The following is a 24,953-nucleotide window of genomic DNA, read 5'->3' on the forward strand; positions in this document are numbered from 1 at the left end:
CGAAATTATAGAATTGAATAATATCTGATTTAAAGATGTCTGTGGTAACCCTGTGGATTTGAGTTGATATATTTTCAAAGGCCTTTGTCCTTCTCCTCTTTCTTATATATATATATATATATATATATTTTATTTTTTTTCTCCCTCCGTTTGTTCCCTAAAAAAAATTTGTGGAAATGTATCTATACCTTCTTATTAGCACTGATTATGTCCCTAGAATATTTAGGTTTGTCTAAATATCAAAACTACGAAATGTAATATATTGAATTCATGAAGAGCTCTATATAGGGTAGTAGGATGATTAGTATATCGAGATATTTGTTTTCCTGGGTCTATTTTTGTTAGTTGGTATATCGGGCCCACATAAATGGATATTTTAGTTTAATGGATTACATATGTGATCGATACAATATCTTCTAACCATATAGTAATTCCTTATATCAGGTTTATAGACCTATAGTTTTAGGTTGATCTTAATAATTAACTGTTTTAGATATACATGTTATATGCATGTTAGATCTGGGTCCGGTTCTAATAGCATTAACAGTATTAATATTGACATTACTAATTAGAATGTGGTTGAAATGTTTGGAAGAACTAAGTGTATAAAGAATGTGTGCTGGACGCCTCAAGGTGGTTTTACACATATGTGTATGTGGTCTTATATATGATGCACCTAGAGTGCTTTTTCTTTTTCCTTAATTAATATATTATTAATATGCTACAAGCGAAAATGCTGTTTGTTGCTGGGTTTTTTAAAACTCAATCTGCTGGTGTCAGTGTGCTGTGAAACAATTAACTCATTACAGCTGAAGCCAACTAGGTACTTAGGATGGGTATAAATAAGAGACTCTCAGCACCTCCAGTCATACCTCTGATGAAACCGCCCCTCTTAGAGGCGGAGAAATGCGTCAGGTGGCCAACCAACGACCATGGAACGCAGGTGGCACGCAGCCGGAAGCCGCGTATCGCGGCGTGTGAGCGTCCCCTGCAGCTCCAGGCCTGCTACCGAGCCCGGGTGTGTTTGTGGCCAGACGAGGCAGACAGGACTAAACGGCAGTGCCGACGAGCCTCAGGATCTCCGCACCGAGAAGCCGCGGCTGAGCGGCCGTTTATCCAACACTGGCCAGTGAGTGAACTATCCCCATGTTTATGGGAAGGTAAAATTGACTTGGAAACATCCGGTTTTAAGATATAGTTCTGCAATATACAGCTGGACATGCTTTAAACAGCCATATACTGATGAAGTATTGACAAGTTTTATAAAGCTAAGAACTGCTTCTATTATCATCTAACATCCTTTCAGTTATGGACTACTACTAATTAGTGGCTACTAACTTTTAATATATGTATGTAAACATTTATATTACTAACCAGCATTCTGTGCTAATAAGCAGCAGGTCTCGAGTCAGAAGGACACGTGTCTACAGCATTATTTTTATCATTTTTATGTTGTGTTGTGAATTAATTTACAGTTACTTTTTAATATTGTATAAATAAATTAATGTGTTTACAAAACCAGCAGCTGAGATCAATTACTTTTTAGAAGGCCACATTACAATTTTTTCCTTTTGAGCTGTGCAGGTAGTATTGGTGGATGCCCAGATCCTCCATTTGTGGGCTGCTAGAAAGGTATTCGTCCAAACCTAACTCCATTAAGTGAGAGGTTTCTTTTCTTCTTCTTTTTAATAGCGCCCACGATCTCTATTTTTTGTTTGGTTCTTATTAATAGCATGGGAGTCCTCCAGGTACTTCTGTATGCTATCCCTTAGTTTACTTTCTAATAGTTTCCCCACTATTGATGTCAGACTAACTGGCCTATAGTTACCAGGATGAATAGATAGGTTTAAGCTATGAGACCCAAATTGAAAAGCACTGACAGAGTGATGTAACAGGTTCAGAGAAGAAGAAATCGGCCTGATATCGGTGAGTTTGCCACTAAATTTAAAGCAGCAGTCAGTTATAACGCTGTTTTGGCTTTTAACTAATTGCCGCTCTAAATTTAGCAGAAAACTTGCCTTTATCACATCAGTTCTTTCATATCTGAACCTATTACATAATACCCTGTCTCTTTTCCCAGACCTCTTGAACTCTTTCTAGCCCAGTAATTTGTTCAAAGGAGAACTGTTGAATGATGGCCAGGAGACAGTGAATAAAGGAGCTGATTCCGAGTTGGGAGCAAAAAAAAAAAAAAGTATGTAACTTTGTATCTGGAACAAAACATGTAATGCAAGGGAGGCAAATGCATTTTTTTTTTTTTTTTTGCATGCAGGGTAAATACTCGCCGCGTGACACCACCAAATATTGGGCAGCTTTATTTGTACATCACAATTTAGATTAGTGTTTGTTGGACACACCCTTTTCAATTCTAAATCTCTGCACATCTCTGCAATATCTCTGCCCCCCCCCCCCCCCTCCTGCTGTGCAATATGGTTTTACCTTGGTGCAAAGATACCTGATGTTTTTTTTGCTTTGCTCCCAACTCTGAATCGGCCCAAAGTCTTTTACATTTTAGAAACAAAGATAATCCAATTTCTAAGGTTTTTTTACTATTTCTATTTTTAATCCTTACATAATCACTGTGATGACACACCTATGCTAATACGTTAAAATGCATAGGAAGGCAGGGATCTGGCATATCTGCCTTTCCTATAGTGTATATTTTATTTCACACAAAAAAAAAGTATTTCCATTTTACTGTGCTTAATACCTATGTAACAAAGATGGAGCGAGTGTTAATATTTTAAGAATGGGGGATTTGCACCTTTTACATACTGATCCCTTTGCACGGCAAAGCTTAGACTTATCTATGCTTATTCCGGGTTCAGATGATCACTAGTAATGTAATTTCTGAATATGATGACTCCCGACTCCCTCTTCCCTCCTAAATTCATCCCAGGGATCTCTTCATTTTGTGAAAATGTTTGGGGTGAATTTACTATGCAAAGCTCTCCAAAGCTGATGCATCTTCGGCCACTGGATTCAAAGGGTCTTTAACCGAGATATAAATAAGTCCAGGGAGAAAAGTAATGTCTTGTCATGGGTCACTGCAGGCACCTGTTCCTTAGGCAAAAAAAGAGCCTGAAAGTGAGGCCAGTCACAACCTATTAACACAGGGGCTGGTAACCATGGACGCACACCCACACATAATTTGGAAGTCTTCCCTGATTATCAAAGGGGTCATAGTAGTAGGATAGGTCTGAACATTTCTGTGTACACAACAAATGCAAACTACTTTGTGGGGCAACAATGACCCAGAGGAAATCAAGTCCCCTTGTATCAGGGTAGTAACGGAGCCCGAGTCCACCAGTTCATTTCCTACCTGCAGATGTACCTTTATCTGAGGTGGGACAGGGCAGGTTTCAGCAGAGGTAAAGCCACATGATGAACAGACCTGAGATGGAGGTTCCACAGACCTTGCCAACTACATATTTCTGACCTCCAGGAAGCGAGTGGCCATCACCTTTTCTGTAGAACAACTTCTGGGGCAAATAGTCTCTCGGTGCATAGGGAAAGGCGGAGCTGCGGACTGAGAATTTTCTGAGGGGCCATCATCTGCAGTGGAAACTGGTACCTGTCGTTGTAACAACCAAGGTGACTGTTGCTGCAGAGACAGGCGAGGAGACTCCGGCCTGGTTAAGCAAGAAAGGTTCTCCATGCTTTCACCCGCCAGCAAGGCAAATTCCACTAGCTGGACAGTAGACTCCAAATTTTCAGTTCAATGAACCCAGACCCACCATGCAATATTGGCAGGAAGTAGTCCAGTAAACTGTTCCAGTTTGACCAACCCAACCAACTGGGCACATGTACACAATTTAACTGTGAGGTCTGCCAATTTCTAGGCCAGCACCTGAGGTCTAATATCAGGATCATAGGGTACAGACCTGCTGGTAAGCCTCCACATAGAGGGCGAATCGGTCCACTATGGCAGCCTTCACTCGGTCATAGACTTTGGCCTCCTTCGTGGAGAGCGCCGCATTTGCTGTTTGGGCCTCCCCCATTAGCACCTGGTCAATCGTTAAGACACAGGAATCTTTGGACCAGGCTTGCGCAGTAGCAACCCTTTAAGAAGTGGTAAGGAAGGCTTTGGTATCATTTGTAACCTGCATTTTGAGGAGTACTAGAGCCATCACCAGTGCCTGCTGCTGTTTAAAGAAATCCAACATCTATTAATTCACAGCCTCCATGATGGTTTGTTTTCACATCTTGGTAAAGGCTCTACCTTATCCCACTCTGACAATACACTGTACAGTAGCTGTTAGATTTAAGGCGACCACTTGAGACTGAATTCTTTCAAAGAAAGTAAGCTTTTATTTCAGCATAAAAGGGCACAGCCAGTGCAATGGCTTCTTGCACAGGAGTAACATGGTTAGTTCAAAAACATAATGTACAGATTACAATAAACAGCATTCACAGGGGTGCAGTTGGAGCAAAGCAGTCAGGAAGGTAAATGTCCAGCACAGAGAGGTGCCAAAGGTACACTCTCTCCCATCTCTCACCAGTGTCTCACTAGCTCCTCTTAATTAAGGAAATGGTGTGGCTCTACCATGAGCCACAGCAGGTTAACCCTTTCCTCAAATGAGGGAGAGATCCACCCTGTTAGATAAGATACATTATCTGGATATGCAGACCTGGATCTGCTAAATTCCAAAAGTTAAATTTACTATGTTGCATGTCTTCATCCACTGAGTTTAAAGGGGAATTCTTTTAATACATAATATGGCATGTTTTGTATTGAATATACCAGCCGTGGCCAACCTGTGGCTCTTGAGCCGAATGCGGCTTTCTTTATTCAAATGTGGCTCCCGACACTCAGTCACCTGACCACAACAGATCCTGGAAACTGGTGCACTCCAACCAGACACACAGCAGCACCACGGCGACTGAAAACTGGGGAGCCAGATACTGGGCTGTAGTGACATATGAGGGTGGGCTGGAGTGACACAAGGGGGAGTTGGCTGGAGTGACACAGAAGGATCCTGGCAGAAGAGACATAATAGAGGAGCTGACTGGAGTGATACAGGAGGGTGCTGGCTGGAGTGACACAGGAGGGTGCTGGCAGGAGTGACACAATGGGGAGCTGGATGGAGTGACAAAGGAGAATCCTGGCAGTAGAGACAATGGGGAGCTGAGTGGAGTGACACATGGGGGAGCTGGCTGGAGTGACACATGGAGGAGCTGAAGTCTATTATGTGAATATGGCTTTTTCAATATATTTTATGTGGATCTGGATTTTTTATTTTATGTGGAAGTGTCTTTTTCAATGTATTTTATGTTGATTCTGGCTTTAAAATGTATTTTATGTGGATCTGGCATTTTTATTATATTTTATACCATGGGGTGTGGCCTAGCAGGCACAAGGTCACACCCCATTTTTGCACACGCGCCTTCGGCTTGATGTCGGCTCTTTGACGTACCTAACAAGATTTTTTGGCTCTTTGTTTCTGACTGGTTGGCTACCCCTGGAATATACTGTAATTGTCCCTTTGAATCCAGTGGCCAAAGATGCATCAGCTTTGGAGAGCTTTGCATAGTAAATTCACCCCAAACTTTTCCATGCAGGCAGTGTTCACACTTAGCTTGATTAGTGCTAAAATTAAAAGTGTAAATATACTGTATATATTTAAAAAGTAGCAATAAGGGTAGATTTTTAGGTACATTTTCCTTTTTTTCTATAAAATACGCTTTCATGTTAGACCAACATTTAGCTGTTTTTCATTTGCAATCTGCTTGTAAACTAACTTGCTTTTTATTATTTTACTTCAAGGTACAGTGGATGAGTGAAGAAAATTACATGTTTCGACTGTCTTCGCTACGTCCTAAACTCCTTTGTTGGCTTCAGACAGACCCAATCCGCCCAGCACCATTCTTTCACATAGTGCGACAATGGCTTGAGGAGGAACTACCAGACCTTTCTGTGTCACGCCAGAGAAATCGTGTATCTTGGGGAATCCCTGTGCCTTCTGACCCATCTCATACTATCTATGTCTGGCTGGATGCCCTAGTCAATTACCTGACAGCTGCAGGATATCCAAATCCAGATTTCTCTCCTTGGGGCCCATCAACACATTTCCTTGGCAAAGATATTTTGAGATTCCATGCTATATACTGGCCAGCTTTCTTAATAGCTGCTGGTCTTCCTCCACCTTCAAATTTATTTGTCCATTCTCACTGGACGTGTGAAGGAGTTAAGATGTCAAAGAGCCTTCAAAATGTGGTAGATCCTGCAGAATGTATTATTCAGTACACAAGAGATGGATTACGATATTTCTTGCTTCGCAATGGTTCCCCTGAGCGAGACTGTGATTTTACCCACAACACCGTACGTAAACTGTTAAACTCTGAGCTTTCCGATGCTCTTGGTGGGCTTTTAAACCGCTGCACAGCAAATACCATTAATCCACAACAATCTTGGCCACATTACCAGTATATGAATGTGCCACCCTCTGCAAATGATGAACTCCAGAGACTGCTGGGAGCTTTGCAAGAGCTCCCAGGAAAGGTAGACCAATTTATGAATATATTCCAAGTGCACAAAGCCTTAGAGGCAATTGATAGTAGCATTCGATGTTCAAATGCCTTCTTCCAAAGTCAGGCTCCATGGAAGTTGCTTAAAGGGGGGGAAGAAGAGAAGGCCTGGGGGTATTCTGTGCTGTATCTTACCCTTGAAGCACTTAGACTTTATGGTACCCTCCTGCAGCCTGCAATTCCTGGCTTGGCTAAAACAATCCTGGATAGGCTTGGTGTTGCCAATGTTTATAGAACACTGAAAGGTAACCAATTTTTCACAGCTGTATGGGGGCAAAAATGTTGCTACCAGGGCCAAGCTCTAGGACCTGATTGTGGTCTCCTATATCCCAGACTAGATAGGGAAAAACATCTTTGAACTAAAGAAAAAAAATTATTTGAAACAAAGCCTTTATAACTTCAAATGTATTTTCCATATATGTGTTAATGCAGACATTAATAAATAATCATGTTAAGAAAGCACACTACAAATATTTATTGTAAAACGGTGGAATGAGGTGAGCTGGTACATATGACTAATTAAATTAATTTAACATACAACAATGTTTTCTCTAACGTCCTAAGTGGATGCTGGGGACTCCGTAAGGACCATGGGGAATAGCGGCTCCGCAGGAGACTGGGCACATCTAAAGAAAGCTTTAGGACTATCTGGTGTGCACTGGCTCCTCCCCCTATGACCCCCCTCCAAGCCTCAGTTAGATCTCTGTGCCCGAACGAGAAGGGTGCACACTAGGGGCTCTCCTGAGCTTCTTAGTGAAAGTTTTAGTTTAGGTTTTTTATTTTCAGTGAGACCTGCTGGCAACAGGCTCACTGCATCGAGGGACTAAGGGGAGAAGAAGCGAACTCACCTGCGTGCAGAGTGGATTAGGCTTCTTAGGCTACTGGACATTAGCTCCAGAGGGACGATCACAGGCCCAGCTTGGATGGGTCCCAGAGCCGCGCCGCCGGCCCCCTTACAGAGCCAGAAGGCAGAAGAGGTCCGGTAAATCGGCGGCAGAAGACGTCCTGTCTTCAACAAGGTAGCGCACAGCACTGCAGCTGTGCGCCATTGCTCTCAGCACACTTCATACTCCGGTCACTGAGGGTGCAGGGCGCTGGGGGGGGCACCCTGAGACGCAATAATAAACACCTTGGATGGCAAAAAAATGCATCACATATAGCTCCTGGGCTATATGGATGCATTTAACCCCTGCCAAAATACCTAAAAAAACGGGAGATAAGGCCGCCGATAAGGGGGCGGAGCCTATCTCCTCAGCACACTGGCGCCATTTTCCCTCACAGCTCCGTTGGAGGGAAGCTCCCTGGCTCTCCCCTGCAGTCACTACACTACAGAAAGGGTTAAAAAAGAGAGGGGGGCACAAATTAGGCGCAGTATTAACTATACAGCAGCTATAAGGGGAAAAACACTTATATAAGGTTATCCCTGTATATATATAGCGCTCTGGTGTGTGCTGGCAAACTCTCCCTCTGTCTCCTCAAAGGGCTAGTGGGGTCCTGTCCTATATCAGAGCATTCCCTGTGTGTGTGCTGTATGTCGGTACTTTTGTGTCGACATGTATGAGGAGAAAAATGATGTGGAGACGGAGCAGATTGCCTGTAATAGTGATGTCACCCCCTAGGGGGTCGACACCTGAGTGGATGAACTGTTGGAAGAAATTACGTGACAGTGTCAGCTCTGTATAAAAGACAGTGGTTGACATGAGACAGCCGGCTACTCAGCTTGTGCCTGTCCAGACGTCTCATAGGCCGTCAGGGGCTCTAAAGCGCCCGTTACCTCAGATGGCAGATATAGACGCCGACACGGATACTGACTCCAGTGTCGACGGTGAAGAGACAAATGTGACTTCCAGTAGGGCCACACGTTACATGATTGAGGCAATGAAAAAAGTTTTACACATTTCTGATAATACGAGTACCACCAAAAAAATGTTCGGTGAGGAAAAACTACCCGTAGTTTTCCTGAATCTGAGAAATTAAATGAGGTGTGTGATGATGCGTGGGTTTCCCCCGATAACAACTGATAATTTCTAAAATGTTATTGGCATTATATCCTTTCCCGCCAGAGGTTAGGGTGCGTTGGGAAACACCCCCTAGGGTGGATAAAGCGCTCACACGCTTGTAAGGGCTCTACCCTCTCCTGAGATGGCCGCCCTTAAGGATCCTGCTGATAGAAAGCAGGAGGGTATCCTAAAATGTATTTACACACATACTGGTGTTATACTGCGACCAGCAATCGCCTCAGCCTGGATGTGCAGTGCTGGGTTGGCGTGGTCGGATTCCCTGACTGAAAATATTGATACCCTAGATAGGGACAGTATATTTTTGCCTATAGAGCATTTGAAAGATGCATTTCTATATATGCGTGATGCACAGCGGAATATTTGCCGACTGGCATCAAGTCTAAGTGCGTTGTCCATTTCTACCAGTAGAGGGTTATGGACACGTCAGTGGTCAGGTGATGCGTATTCCAAACGGCATTTGGAAGTATTGCCTTATTAAGGGGAGGAGTTATTTGGGGTCGGTCTTTCAGACCTGGTGGCCACGGCAACAGCTGGGAAATCCACGTTTGTACCCCAGGTCGCCTCTCAACATGAGAAGACGCCGTATTATCAGGTGCAGTCTTTTCGTGGATAAGCGGGCAAAAGGTTCCTCATTTCTGCCCCGTGACAGAGGGAGAGGAAAAAGGCTGCAGAAATCAGCCAGTTCCCAGGAACAGAAACCCTCTCCCGCCTCTGCCAAGCCCTCAGTATACGCTGGGGCTTTACAAGCAGAATCAGGCACGGTGGGGGGCCCGTCTCAATGAATTTCAGCGCGCAGTGGGCTCACTCGCAAGTAGACCCCTGGATCCTTCAGGTGATATCTCAGGGGTACAAATTAGAATTCGAGACGTCTCCCCCTCGCCGTTTCCTAAAGTCGGCTTTACCGATGTCTCCTTCTGACAGGGAGACAGTTTTGGAAGCCATTCACAAGCTGTATTCCCAGCAGGTGATAATCAAAATACCCCTCCTGCAACAGGGAACGGGGTATTATTCCACACTGTTGTGGTACCGAAGCCGGACGGCTCGGTGAGACCGATTCTAAATCTAAAATCTTTGAACACTTACATACAGAGGTTCAAATTCAAGATTGAGTCACTCAGAGCAGTGATTGCGAACCTGGAAGAAGGGGACTACATGATGTCTCGGGACATCAAGGATGCTTACCTTCATGTCAAAATTTACCCTTCTCACCAAGGGTACCTCAGGTTTATGGTACAGAACTGTCACTATCAGTTCAGACACTGCCGTATGGATGGTCCACGGCACCCCGGGTCTTTACCAAGGTAATGGCCGAAATGATGATATTCCTTCAAAGGAAGGGAATTTTAGTTATCCCTTACTTGGACAATTCCCTGATAAGGGTAAGATCCAGGGAACAGTTGGAGGTCGGTGTAGCACTATTTCAGGTAGTGTTGCTGCAGCACGGTTGGATTCTCAATATTCCAAAATCGCAGCTGGTTCCGACGACTTGTCTTCTGTTCCTAGGGATGATCCTGGACACAGTCCAGAAAAAGGTGTTTCTCCCAGAGGAGAAAGCCAGGGAGTTATCCGAGCTAGTCAGGAACCTCCTAAAACCGAGCCAAGTCTCAGTGCATCAATGCACAAGGGTTCTGGGTAAAATGGTGGCTTCCTAAGAAGCAATCCCATTCGGCAGATTCCACGCAAGAACTTTCCAGTGGGACCTGCTGGACAAATGGTCCGGGTCGCATCTTCAGATGCATCAGCGGATAACCCTGTCACCAAGGACAAGGGTGTCCCTCCTGTGGTGGTTGCAGAGTGCTCATCTTCTAGAGGGCCGCAGATTCGGCATTCAGGACTGGGTCCTGGTAACCACGGATGCCAGCCTGCGAGGCTGGGGAGCAGTCACACAGGGAAGGAATATCCAGGACTTATGGTCAAGCCTGGAGACATCACTTCACATAAATATCCTGAAGCTAAGGGATATTTACAATGCTCTAAGCTTAGCAAGACCTCTGCTTCAAGGTCAGCCGGTGTTGATCCAGTCGGAAAACATCACGGCAGTCACCCACGTAAACAGACAGGGTGGCACAAGAAGCAGGAGGGCAATGGCAGAAGCTGCAAGGATTCTTCGCTGGGCGGAAAATCATGTGATAGCACTGTCAGCAGTATTCATTCCGGGAGTGGACAACTGGGAAGCAGACTTCCTCAGCACGACCTCCACCCGGGAGAGTGGGGACTTCACCCAGAAGTCTTCCACATGATAATAAACCGTTGGGAAAAACTCGACAGGTATTGCGCCAGGTCCAGGGACCCTCAGGCAATAGCTGTAGACGCTCTGGTAACACCGTGGGTGTACCAGTCAGGGTATGTGTTCCCTCCTCTGCCTCTCATACCCAAGGTACTGAGATTGATAAGATGGTGAGGAGTAAGCACTATATTCGTGGCTCCGGATTGGCCAAGAAGGACTTGGTAACCGGAACTTCAAGAGATGCTCACGGAGGATCCGTGGCCTCTACCTCTAAGAAGGGACCTGCTCCAGCAAGGACCCTGTCTGTTCCAAGACTTACCGCGGCTGCGTTTGACGGCATGGCGGTTGAACGCCGGATCCTGAAGGAAAAAAGGCATTCCGGATAAAGTCATCCCTATCCTGATCAAAGCCAGGAAGGATGTAACCGCAAAAACATTATCACCGCAATTGGCGAAAATATGTTGCGTGGTGCGAGGCCAGTAAGGCCCGACGGTGGAAATTCAACTGGGTCGATTCCTACATTTCCTGCAAACAGGAGTGTCTATGGGCCTGAAATTGGGGTCCATTAAGGTTCAAATTTCGGCCCTGTCAATTTTCTTCCAAAAAGAACTAGCTTCAGTCCCTGAAGTTCAGACGTTTGTAAAAGGGGTACTGCATATACAGCCTCCTTTTGTGCCTCCAGTGGCACTTTGGGATCTCAATGTAGTTTTGGGTTCCAAAAGTCACATTGGTTTGAACCACTTAAATCTGTGGAGTTAAAATATCTCACATTGAAAGTGGTCATGCTGTTGGCCCTGGCCTGGGCCAGGCGCGTGTCAGAATTGGCGGCTTTATCCTGAAAAAGCCCTTATCTGATGTTCCATTCGGACAGGGCGGAATTGAGGACTCGTCCTCAGTTTCTCCCTAAGGTGGTTTCAGCGTTTCACCTGAACCAACCTATTTGTGGTGCCTGCGGCTACTAGGGACTTGGAGGACTCCAAGTTGCTAGACGTTGTCAGGGCCCTGAAAATATATGTTTCCAGGAGGGCTGGAGTCAGGAAATCTGACTCGCTGTTTATCCTGTATGCACCCAACAAGCTGGGTGCTCCTGCTTCTAAGCAGACTATTGCTCGTTGGATTTGTAGTACAATTCAGCTTGCACATTTTGTGGCAGGCCTGCCACAGCCAAAAATCTGTAAATGCCCACTCCACAAGGAAGGTGGGCTCATCTTGGGCGGCTGCCCGAGGGGTCTCGGCTTTACAACTTTGCCGAGCAGCTACTTGGTCAGGAGCAAATACGTTTGTAAAATTCTACAAAATTGATATCCTGGCTGAGGAGGACCTGGAGTTCTCTCATTTGGTGCTGCAGAGTCATCCGCACTCTCCCGCCCGTTTGGGAGCTTTGGTATAATCCCCATGGTCCTTACGGGGTCCCCAGCATCCACTTAGGACGTTAGAGAAAATAAGAATTTACTTACCGATAATTCTATTTCTCATAGTCCGTAGTGGATGCTGGGCGCCCATCCCAAGTGCGGATTGTCTGCAATACTTGTACATAGTTATTGTTACAAAAATCGGGTTATTATTGTTGTGAGCCATCTTTCAGAGGCTCCTCTGTTATCATGCTGTTAACTGGGTTCAGATCACAGGTTATATGGTGTGACTGGTGTGGCTGGTATGAGTCTTACCCGGGATTCAAAATCCTTCCTTATTGTGTACGCTCGTCCGGGCACAGTATCCTAACTGAGGCTTGGAGGGGGGTCATAGGGGGAGGAGCCAGTGCACACCAGATAGTCCTAAAGCTTTCTTTAGATGTGCCCAGTCTCCTGCGGAGCCGCTATTCCCCATGGTCCTTACGGAGTCCCCAGCATCCACTACGGACTATGAGAAATAGAATTATCGGTAAGTAAATTCTTATTTTTTCATTTGTATTACATGGTGAAACCACACTGTTATAAGTTAAAAATTCAAAAGAATTAATAACGGCAGACAGATTGTTGCAATATAAGAAAAAGAGTCCATAGGTATCCACAGGGATGACCTTGGGGGTATGATGGTGAAGACCATGATAATGCACCGAACAGTTAAGCTCCCAAAATGCACTGGTCCTTCTCCCACATACCCCGCCCAAAGCTCAGGCTCTTCAGTTTTAGTTTGGTGCCAGCAGAAGCTGGTCACTGTTTTAACAGTGGGGCTCATTTATGCAGCCCAAGCTTTTATTTTATGATTTATTTCTTCTTCGGGGTCCATGGTCTCCACAGGGTTAATTCTCAACCTTTGGTATGATTGTGTAACCTTGGGTATGATTGCTGGAGGAAACCAGAACTGACACTGAACAATAAGCTTGTGAGCCTCCCAGAATGCACTGAGCTACTCCCCCTTCATATCCCGCCCCCATGCTCAGGCCCTTCAGTTTTTTTCAGGGTCATCATGGAGCTGGACACACTGAACAGGGGCTGCAGCTTGCAGCCCAAGCTTTTATTTTTCTTTGACTTTATCACTTTTGATAACTTTTCTAATGAGATGACAACTCCTAGCAAATAGACAAATTGTCCATCGAGTTCAACCTGTATTATAATTCTTACACTATTCTGTAACTATAGTTTAACTATAATGACCGAGATGAAGTTATGTTTTAAGTCTAACTAACAACTATAATTTGTGCTGTTTCTAAAATACATTTATTTCTCTGACGTCCTAGTGGATGCTGGGAACTCCATAAGGACCATGGGGAATAGACGGCTCCGCAGGAGACTGGGCACAATTAAAGAAAGATTCAGGACTATCTGGTGTGCACTGGCTCCTCCCCCTATGACCCTCCTCCAGACCTCAGTTAGATTTCTGTGCCCGGCCGAGCTGGATGCACACTAGGAGGCTTTCCTGAGCTCCTAGAAAGAAAGTATATTTTAGGTTTTTTATTTTACAGTGAGACCTGCTGGCAACAGGCTCACTGCAACGAGGGACTAAGGGGAGAAGAAGCGAACCTACCTAACTGGTGGTAGCTTGGGCTTCTTAGGCTACTGGACACCATTAGCTCCAGAGGGATCGCACACAGGACCCGACCTCGTCGTCCGTTCCCGGAGCCGCGCCGCCGTCCCCCTTACAGAGCCAGAAGCAAGAAGTGTCCGGAAAATCGGCGGCTGAAGACTTCTGTCTTCTCCAAGGTAGCGCACAGCACTGCAGCTGTGCGCCATTGCTCCTCATGCACACCACACACTCCGGTCACTGATGGGTGCAGGGCGCTGGGGGGGGGCGCCCTGAGCAGCAATATTAACACCTTGGCTGGCAAAACTGACACCATATATAGCCCTAGAGGTTATATAGGTGTAAATTACCCCTGCCAGATTTACACAAACAGCGGGAGAAAGCCCGCCGAAAAAGGGGCAGAGCCATCTTCCTCAGCACACTGGCGCCATTTTCCCTCACAACTCCGCTGGAGGGATCGCTCCCTGGCTCTCCCCTGCAGTCCTGCACTACAGAAAGAGAGGGGGGGCAATAAATTTAGGCGCAGTATATATAATACAAGCAGCTATAGGGGAAAACACTCTGTATAGTGATATCCCTGTGTTATATAGCGCTCTGGTGTGTGCTGGCATACTCTCCCTCTGTCTCCCCAAAGGGCTTTGTGGGGTCGTGTCCTCTGTCAGAGCATTCCCTGTGTGTGTGCTGTGTGTCGGTACTGCTGTGTCGACATGTATGATGAGGATAATGATGTGGAGGCAGAGCAAATGCCTGTGAATGTGATGTCACCCCCTGCGGGGTCGACACCTGTGTGGATGGACTTATGAAAGGAATTACGTGACAGTGTCAGCTCCTTACATAAAAGGTTTGACGACATAGGACAGCCGGCTACTCAGCTTGTGCCTGTCCAAGCGTCTCAAATGTCATCAGGGGCTTTAAAACGCCTGCTACCTCAGATGGCAGACACATATGTTGACACGGATACCGACTCCAGTGTCGACGACGATGAGACTAGTGTACCTTCCAATAGGGCCACCCGTTACATGATTGAGGCAATGAAAAATGTATTACACATTTCTGATAGTACCCCAGGTACCACAAAAAAGGGTATTATGTTTGGTGAGAAAAAACTACCAGTAGTTTTTCCTGCATCTGAGGAATTAAATGAGGTGTGTGAGGAAGCGTGGACTTCCCCCGATAAGAAATTGATAATTTCTAAACGGTTATTGGCAGCGTACCCTTTCCCGCCAGAGGATAGGTCACGTTGGGAAACACCCCCTAGGGTAGATAAAGCGCTTACACGTTTATCAAAAAAGGTGGCACTACCGTCTCCGGATACGGCCGCCCTAAAGGAACCTGCTGAGAGAAAGCAGGAGGCTACCCTAAAAGCTATATATACACACACGGGCATTATATTGCGACCAGCGATTGCATCGGCATGGATGTGCAGTGCTGCTGCTGCGTGGTCAGATTCCCTGTTGGATAATATTGATACTCTGGATAGGGACAATATTTTGCTGACAATAGAGCATATAAAAGACGCTGTCTTATACATGCGTGATGCACAGAGGGATATTTGCCGGCTGGCATCAAAAATAAGCGCAATGTCCATTGCCGCCAGTAAAAAGGCACATGGAAGTTTTGCCTTATAAGGGGAAAGCACCGTATTATCAAGTACAGTCCTTTCGGCCCCATAAAAACAAGAGGGCTAGAGGCGCATCCTTTCTGCCGAGAGGCAAAGGTAGAGGGAAAAAACTGCAGCATACAGCCAGTTCCCAAGAGCAGAAGTCCTCCCCCGCGTCTGGTAAGTCCACAGCATGACGCTGGGGCTTCACAGGCGGACCCGGGTACGGTGGGGGCCCGTCTCAGAAATTTCAGCGCACAGTGGGCTCTCTCACAGGTGGATCCCTGGATCCTTCAAGTAGTATTTCAGGGGTACAGGCTGGAATTCGAGGCGTCTCCCCCCCCCCCCCCCCCCCCGCCGTTTCCTAAAATCTGCCTTACCAGCAACTCCCTCTGCCAGGGAGGCAGTGTTGGTCGCTATCCAAAAACTGTATTCACAGCAAGTGATTGGCAAGGTACCCCTCCTTCAACAAGGAAAGGGTTACTATTCCACAATGTTGGTGGTACCGAAACCGGACGGTTCGGTGAGACCCATCTTAAATTTATAATCCTTGAACACATATATCAAAAGATTCAAGTTCAAGATGGAATCGCTCAGGGCGGTTATTGCGAGCCTGGACGAGGGGGATTACATGGTCTCCCTGGACATCAAGGATGCCTACCTGCATGTCCCCATTTACCCTCCTCACCAGGTGTACCTCAGGTTTGTGGTACAGGACTGTCACTATCAGTTCCAGACGCTGCCGTTTGGGTTATCCACGGCACCGAGGGTCTTTACCAAGGTAATGGCCGAAATGATGATACTCCTTCGGAAGAAGGGGGTTTTAATTATCCCGTACTTGGACGATCTCCTGATAAAGGCGAGGTCCAAGGAACAGTTGTTAGTGGGGGTAGCACTTTCTCGGGAAGTGCTGCAGCAGCACGGCTGGATTCTCAATATCCCAAAGTCACAGCTGGTCCCGACGACACGTCTTCTGTTCCTGGGAATGATTCTGGACACAGACCAGAAAAGAGTGTTTCTTCTAGTGGAAAAAGCCGAGGAGTTGTCATCTCTAGTCAGAAACCTCCTAAAACCAGGACAGGTGTCGGTACATCAATGCACGCGAGTCCTGGGAAAAATGGTAGCTTCGTACGAGCAATTCCATTCGGAAGGTTCCACGCAAGGATTTTCCAGTGGGACCTGTTGGACCAATGGTCCAGATGCAGCAGCGGATAACCCTGTCGGCAAGGACCAGGGTGTCACTACTGTGGTGGCTGCAGAGGGCTCATCTACTAGAGGGCCGCAGATTCGGAATACAGGACTGGGTCCTGGTGACCACGGATGCCAGCCTTCGGGGCTGGGGAGCAGTCACACAGGGAAGAAATTTCCAAGGGCTGTGGTCAAATCAGGAGATTTCACTACACATAAATATCCTGGAGCTAAGAGCCATTTACAATGCCCTATGCCAAGCAAGTCCCCTGCTTCAAAACAAACCGGTTCTGATCCAATCAGACAACATCACGGCGGTCGCCCATGTAAACAGACAGGGCGGCACAAGAAGCAGGAGGGCAATGGCAGAAGCCACAAGGATTCTCCGATGGGCGGAAAATCACGTGCTAGCACTGTCAGCAGTGTTCATTCCGGGTGTGGATAACTGGGAAGCAGACTTCCTCAGCAGACACGACCTTCACCCGGGAGAGTGGGGGCTTCATCCAGAAGTCTTCCGATTGATTGTAAACCGTTGGGAAAGACCATAGGTGGATATGATGGCGTCCCGCCTCAACAAAAAGCTAAAGAGATATTGCGCCAGGTCAAGGGACACTCAGGCGATAGCTGTGGACGCTCTAGTGACACCGTGGGTGTACCAGTCGGTTTATGTGTTCCCTCCTCTGCCTCTCATACCAAAGGTACTGAGAATAATAAGAAGGCGAGGAGTAAGAACGATACTCGTGGTTCCGGATTGGCCAAGAAGAGCTTGGTACCCAGAACTTCAAGAGATGATATCAGAGGACCCATGGCCTCTACCGCTCAGACAGGATCTGCTACGGCAGGGGCCCTGTCTGTTCCAAGACTTACCGCGGCTGCGTTTGACGGCATGGCGGTTGAATTCCGGATCCTAAAGGAAAAGGGCATTCCGGAGGAAGTCATTCCTACGCTGATAAAAGCCAGGAAAGAAGTAACCGCAAACCATTATCACCGTATTTGGTGAAAATATGTTGCGTGGTGTGAGGCCAGGAAGGCCCCTACTGAGGAATTTCAGCTGGGTCGTTTTCTGCACTTCCTACAGTCGGGAGTGACTATGGGCCTAAAATTGGGTTCCATTAAGGTCCAGATTTTGGCTCTGTCGATTTTCTTCCAGTAAGAACTGGCTTCACTGCCTGAAGTTCAGACATTTGTAAAGGGAATGCTACATGTTCAGCCCCCTTTTGTGCCTCCTGTGGCACCTTGGGATCTCAACGTGGTGTTGAGTTTCCTGAGATCACATTGGTTTGAGCCACTTAAAACTGTGGATCTGAAATATCTCACGTGGAAAGTGGTCATGTTATTGGCCTTGGCTTCGGCCAGGCGTGTGTCAGAATTGGCGGCTTTGTCATGTAAAAGCCCTTATCTGATTTTCCATATGGATAGGGCAGAATTGAGGACTCGTCCCCAGTTTCTCCCTAAGGTGGTATCAGCTTTTCACTTGAACCAACCTATTGTAGTGCCTGCGGCTACTAGGGACTTGGAAGATTCCAAGTTACTGGACGTAGTCAGGGCCTTGAAAATTTATGTTTCCAGGACGGCTGGAGTCAGGAAAACTGACTCGCTTCTTATCCTGTATGCACCCAATAAACTAGGTGCTCCTGCTTCTAAGCAGACTATTGCTCGCTGGATTTGTAGCACAATTCAGCTGGCGCATTCTGCGGCTGGATTGCCGCATCCTAAATCAGTAAAAGCCCATTCCACAAGGAAAGTGGGCTCATCTTGGGCGGCTGCCCGAGGGGTCTCGGCTTTACAACTTTGCCGAGCTGCAACTTGGTCAGGGGCAAACACATTTGCTAAATTCTACAAATTTGATACCCTGGCTGAGGAGGACCTTGAGTTCTCTCATTCGGTGCTGCAGAGTCATCCGCACTCTCCCGCCCGTTTGGGAGCTTTGGTATAATCCCCATGGTCCTTACGGAGTTCCCAGCATCCACTAGGACGTCAGAGAAAATAAGATTTTACTCACCGTTAAATCTATTTCTCGTAGTCCGTAGTGGATGCTGGGCGCCCATCCCAAGTGCGGATTGTCTGCAATACTTGTAAATAGTTATTGTTCCACAAATCGGGTTGTTATAGCGAGCCATCTGTTCAGAGGCTCCGTTGTTATCATACTGTTAACCGGGGTTCATATCACGAGTTGTACGGTGTGATTGGTGTGGCTGGTATGAGTCTTACCCGGGATTCAAAATCCTTCCTTATTGTGTCAGCTCTTCCGGGCACAGTATCTTAACTGAGGTCTGGAGGAGGGTCATAGGGGGAGGAGCCAGTGCACACCAGATAGTCCTGAATCTTTCTTTAATTGTGCCCAGTCTCCTGCGGAGCCGTCTATTCCCCATGGTCCTTACGGAGTTCCCAGCATCCACTACGGACTACGAGAAATAGATTTACCGGTGAGTAAAATCTTATTTTTAAAGGGTTGGGATCGGGTGACCAGTAGCTGGGATTCCGGAGGTCAGTCTACCGATGCTGGGATTCTGGACGCCAGATTGCTGACAGGCGGTGAGCGAAACAAATCCCCTTGCAGGTTCACTGTGCTTGACACTCTGCGAACACCCACGAGTGGTAATAGTCCTGGGCCCTCTGCCGGCATTCTGGCGGCTGGGATCCCGGTGTTGGTATGCTGACCGCCGGGATGATAACTACCTCACATTTTAAATGCTATATCCTTGGAAATATTTTTCAGCTAGAAATTTATCTAATCCATTTTTAAACTTATTGACACCATTACTACCTTCTCTGGCAGAGAATTCCAAATCCTTACTGCCCTAACTGTGAAGAACCCTTCGTCGGGTATGACATTTTCTCTCCTCTAAACTCAGAGGATGTCCGCGTGTCCTGTGCAGATATTTTTCAATAAACAAGTCGCCTGATAGCTCCATGTATTGTCCCTTTATATATTTGTAAATATTAATGTCTTCTATTAGACTCATCTTTTCTAGTGTAAACATATCTAACCTAGTAAGCCTTTCCTCATAATCCAGTGCCTCTAACCCCTTAATCAATTTTGAGGCTCACATCTGAACCCTTTTAAGTTCCAAGATATCTTTCTTATAGTGTGGTTCTCAGAACTGTACACAGTATTCAAGGTGTGGCTATTCCAATGATTTATACAGTAGTAGGATTACACTCTCATCCCTTGTCTCGATTCCCCATTTTATGCATGCAAACACCTTATTTGCCTTCGTTGCTGCACTTTGACATTGGGTACTACTAAGTCTATTATCAATGAGCACCCCCAAATCTTTTTCAACTACTGTTTCCCCTACATTTTCGCCATTTAATTTATAAACTGCATGTTTATTTTTAGTCCCAAAGTGCATAACTTTAAATTTTTCTATATTGAGCCTCATTGTCCATTTATCTGCGCAAACTCCAAGTTTAAATAAGTCGTTCTGTAGAGACTCAACATCCATATCTGAATTAATTACCCTACACATTTAGTATCATCTGCAAAAATTGACACTGTGCTTTCCAGACCTACTCCTAGGTCATTAATAAATATGTTGAACAGTAGTGGCCCGAGTACGGACCCTTGCGGTATTCCACTGTATACTGAGGCCCATTTGGAAAACATCCCATTACCCACCACTCACTGTTCCCTGTTATCCAGCCAATTACTTACGCAAGTACAAATAGTGTTTCCTAAACCAAGCTCTCTTAATTTGAAAATCAGTCTCATGTGTGGCACTGTGTCGAATGCTTTAGCAAAATCTAAATAGACCAAATCCACTGCCTTTCCCTGGTCAAGATTATTGCTTACTTTCTCAAAGAAGCTAATTAAGTTAGTTTTACATGACCTATCCCTCATAAAACCATGTTGGTTCCTTTTAATAACCTTGAAGGTTTCCAAGTACTCCTGTATGCTGTCCCTTATTATACCTTCCAATAATTTCCACACTGTGGATGTCAAACTTGCCAGTCTGTAGTTACCAGGATGAGTCTAAATTCCATTTTTAAATATTGGCACTGCCTCTGCTATACGCCAATCCTTTGGTACCATGCCTGATGTAATTGAATCATATAAAATCAAATATAAAGGCCTTGCTAGTTCTGAGTTAAGCTCATTAAGAACCCTTGGGTGAAGTCCATCCGGACCAGGATATTTTGTTGTCTTAATTTTGCTTTGTCTCTCCCGGACTACTTCCTCAATTAAACAAGCACTCAGCAATGGGACGTTATCATTGCTTTTGTTGTGCACTACTCCCACCATCCGGTCCTCTCTAGTAAATACTTATGAAAAAAATGTGTTCAGTATATCTGCTTTATCTTTGTCATCATTAATCAAGACTCCCAACTTGCCTTTTAATGCTCCTATATTCTCTTTTCTTAACCTTTTACCATTTATATACTTAAAAAACTTTTTGGGATTTGTTTTACTCTCTTTAGCGATTTGCTTTTTGGTTTCTATTTTAGCTGGCCTGATTTCCTTTTTGTATTTCTTTGTTACATTCCTTGTAGTACTGGAATGACTCTGCCGTCCCATCGGATTTAAACGCTTCGAAAGCACGCCTCTTTTTATCCATTTCTTCATTAACCTTCTTATTAAGCCACATCGGTTTGAATTTAATACTCCTGCGTTTACTGCCCATGGGAATGAATTATGAGTATACTTATCAAGCAAAATTTTAAAAGCATCCTACTTTTCAGCAGTGTTCTTTCCATGAAACAAAATTTTCCAATCAATGTCCTTTAGTGCTCATTTCAGCATGTTGAAATTTGCTTTTCTAAAGTTAAAAAAGTCTTAGTTGAACCCTTATAGTGGTGTTTTTGAAAACTCATATCGAATGTGGCCATATTATGATTGCTATTTCCCAAGGTCTCCCCTACTTTAGTATTTGATATAATCTCCACATTATTAGTTAGTACTAGGTCCAGTATAGTCCTAAATCTAGTTGGTTCCTCGATTACTTGAGACAAGTAGTGATCTTTTAGCATATTTAAGAACCTGTTTCCCCTAGCTGTTTTTAGATGATTTATTGTTCTAATTTATGTTTGGATAATTAAAATCCCCAATTATTAGGACCTCCCGCAGTCCTGCAGCTATATTGATTTGCTGCAAGAGTTGCACTTCTTCAGTCACGCTAATATCCGGAGCATATCCCTATTAATAGCTTTTTTCTGCTGTGGGGTACACTGGGCTCCACAAGGAATTACATCGGGGTGTAGAGTAGGATCTTAATCCGAGGCACCAACAGGCTCAAAGCTTTTGACTGTTCCCAAGATGCACAGCGCCGCCTCCTCTATAACCCCGCCTCCATGCCAGTGAGCTCAGTTTGTAAGTTGGTGCCATGCAGTATGCAGGCACTTAACAGGGGCTGCTCTAGGCAGCCTTTTCAGAGCTTCATTTACAGACTGAAGACAGAAGAAATGTATGAAGATTTACAGGGCTGCTGCAGACAAAGTCTCATAGACTTTCCTGCGTGCAGCTCCATCACCCCCAGCGGCGCTGTATACTCCCGCGCCGCGGTTGCTGGGTCACTGCAGCGGATGCGCCAGCTTCTTCCCTCTTCACGTGAGTCACACACACGCCGCCATCTCCCGGATCGCGGGGCCGCTGACAAGGGGGAGGTAAGGGGCTTCTGTGCCGCACTTTGCACCGCGATCCAGTGCAGCCGTAGGAGACGGGCTGCGCGCGCGCTGGCGTGGACACGGATTACTGGGCTGATGTTCCACTAGCCCAGTGGTTCTCAAACTCGGTCCTCAGGACCCCACACAGTGCATGTTTTGCAGGTAACCCAGCAAGTGCACAGGTGTATTAATTACTCACTGACACATTTTAAAAGGTCCGCAGATGGATCTAATTGTTTCACTTACGATTCTGTGAGGAAACCTGCATAACATGCACTGTGTGGGGTCCTGAGGACCGAGTTTGAGATCCTGTGCACTAGCCATTAGGGGTATACTTTATGGGCACAGGTCAGGGGGGACGTTGTACCATTTCCCCCCCCCCCCCATTTTCTTTACTGCCCACACGCCCGGTGGGGATGCCAGCAGGGGGAGCAGGCCGGACCTGAGGCCCCTCCCCCAGCCCCAGGGCACCATTTATGCAATGTTCCCGCCCCGGAGCTGCTTCCTTCTCCCTCACTCCCGGTCAGCAGCCATTATAGATAGAGCTTTGCTGTTCCTGGGATTGCTGGAGCAAATCCTCTGTGGAACCACCTGACTGCCAGTGCTGTGCTTCCTACAGGACACTTGAGTATTCTACCTGTCACTGGGACTGTGTTAGTTAAGAGAGTGCATACTTTCAGGGTTGTGTGGTACAAACACCCTGTGATATACATCCAGTGCTTACTGTGTTTGTTATATCTATTGTTATCACATATAGCCATACTGAGTATTACTTTGTATTGCTAGTCCAGTGCAGTTTTATGGTACATAATTTCTGCATGGTACGCTTTTGACTATATACGTGTGTGTGTGCATGTAGCTGCTGCGTGGCTGCCTTATTACAGGGTATTTCACTCAGTGGGCTATTCCTATTCCTATATTGCTATACCTGTGGGGGCCAAGTGTTTCAGGTTTTCTCTGATGATAATATAGGATTGTTTCACAAGATATACTACTGGGGTATTTTTTACTTGTGAATTATAGTCACCATATGTTCTATTCCTATTGAACTCTCGGTCTGTGCCATCTTAGGCTGTTTCTCTGAGAGTTCTTACTGGGTATAGTGCTGCTACAATTTGTATCGGGTTGCCCATTACTGTGCGCATAGTTATGTTGGCTACACGTGGCAACGACGTTGGGCCCTCTCCCACACTGCGTGGTAGTGAGGCTGCTGACGGAATGGAGGATAATTTAGCAGCTGAGAGTTCAGGTTCAGGGGGTTCCTTACCCCCCAGTGGGTCGGTAGCACTAGGAGCATCACAAGAACCACCTTGGGCTACATTTTCCACATTGTTAAACACGCTTGTGACTAAATTGACGCCCCCTGTGGGACCACCTGTGCCACTACCACAGTTTATGGTCCCCGCCGTGAACCTGCCATGGGCGGATCAGCTTTCCACTCAGTTACAGCATTTGAACCGATCCATGTCTAAATCTAAGGGTCACTCTCGCCTGCATAAGACTAAGTCGTTTTCTAAAAGGGCCATTACCTCCTCCCAATCCGCGGCCTTAACTGACACGTCTTCCGAGGAGGACGGTGCATATACTGACCGCTCAGACACTGACACTGATGTTTCAGATGGGGAGGGAAATCATCCGTGGATGTCTCGGATTTGATTGAGGCAATACGGCTCATTCTTCACGTGGCTGATGACTCTGAGCCTGAGACTGTCTCCAAGAAACCTGATAGGTTTAAGCGTAAGAAGGTGGTTAAGCAGGTTTTACCCTACTCTAAACACCTGAATCCTGGGAAAATCCAGGGACAAAGTTTACACCAAATAAGAGACTGTTGGCTCGCTATCCTCTCACTGCGGACGTGTATAAAAATTGGGAAACTCCTCCGCCTGTAAATTCTCATGTTGCGCACATAGTTGTTTCCTCTGCTCTGCCAGTAACTACCGTCACCTCTCTGAAGGAACCGACGGATCGTCGTGTGTAGGGCTGTTTTAAAAGCGATTTATACCCTTTCCGAGGCGGTGTAAAGGCCAACTATTACAGCGACTTGGGCTGCTGAAGCTGTTGAGGAGTGGGCTCAGGAACTCGAGGTAGAACTGCCTTCTGATGCATCTGAGCATTCTCGACAATGTCTCTCATATATTGCCACGGCTTCTCTGTACCCTAAGGAGGCGGCTTTCGATGCCGGGGTGCTCGCGGCCAATGCTGCTACTGTGTCCGTTTTGGCCAGACGTATCCTTTGGTTGAGATCCTGGTCGGTGGATTTGGGTTCCAAGAAAACCCTGGAGGTGCTTCCTTTCAAGGGAGACATTCTCTTTGGAGAAGACCTCAATAAGATTGTGGCCAATCTGGCTACTGCTAAAACAGCCTGCCTACCTAGTACGGTTCCTTCCGCACAGAAGGATAAAAGTACTTTCCCTCAGCCCTTTCATATGCCAGGTAAAGCAAAAGGTCAGGCGTACCCGAAGCAAGCTCGTGCTTCCAGGCCTGCCAAGCCCAGACTGAAGCGTGCCTGGGCCGCCCGTCAGCCAGTTTCCAAAACTGACAAGCCGGCCGCATGATGGGGCGGGCCTCCCTCTGGGGGATCCCAGGGTGGGGGGCCGACTTCTAGGTTTTACCCAGGAATGGTTAAAGACCACTTCGGATACCTGGGTGAGGGAAGTCGTTGCTCGGGGTTACGCCATACCCTTCAAGAATCGTCCCCCTCATCGATTTTGCCCGACAGATGTGCCTCTGGATCCGGCAAAAGCAAACACGTTGCACTCGGTGGTACATTCCCTCCCCTCCACAGGAGTGGTGGTACAGGTGCCTCTGACTCAGAGGGGCT

The 24,953-nt window shown here is 46.3% G+C and overlaps 1 protein-coding gene across 3 annotated transcripts in view; it reads left to right on the plus strand.

Moving 5' to 3' along the window:
• Positions 1 to 24,953, plus strand: part of MARS2 (methionyl-tRNA synthetase 2, mitochondrial) — a 353,599-nt gene that overhangs the window by 112,307 nt on the left and 216,339 nt on the right. The window contains exons 3-4 of one of the 3 annotated variants that reach the window (XM_063958540.1): positions 5,768 to 6,502; positions 18,979 to 19,203. In XM_063958540.1, the coding sequence (XP_063814610.1) occupies positions 5,768 to 6,502; positions 18,979 to 19,188 (945 nt within the window). In that variant the 3' untranslated portion in view covers positions 19,189 to 19,203. Of the gene's footprint in view, positions 1 to 5,767; positions 7,000 to 18,978; positions 19,204 to 24,953 lie in introns of those variants that run through there. The other 2 variants (XM_063958539.1, XM_063958538.1) reach the window with 2 other exon arrangements.

Source organism: Pseudophryne corroboree, chromosome 3, assembly GCF_028390025.1.
Source record: "Pseudophryne corroboree isolate aPseCor3 chromosome 3, aPseCor3.hap2, whole genome shotgun sequence".
NCBI classification, from domain to species: Eukaryota; Metazoa; Chordata; class Amphibia; order Anura; family Myobatrachidae; genus Pseudophryne; species Pseudophryne corroboree.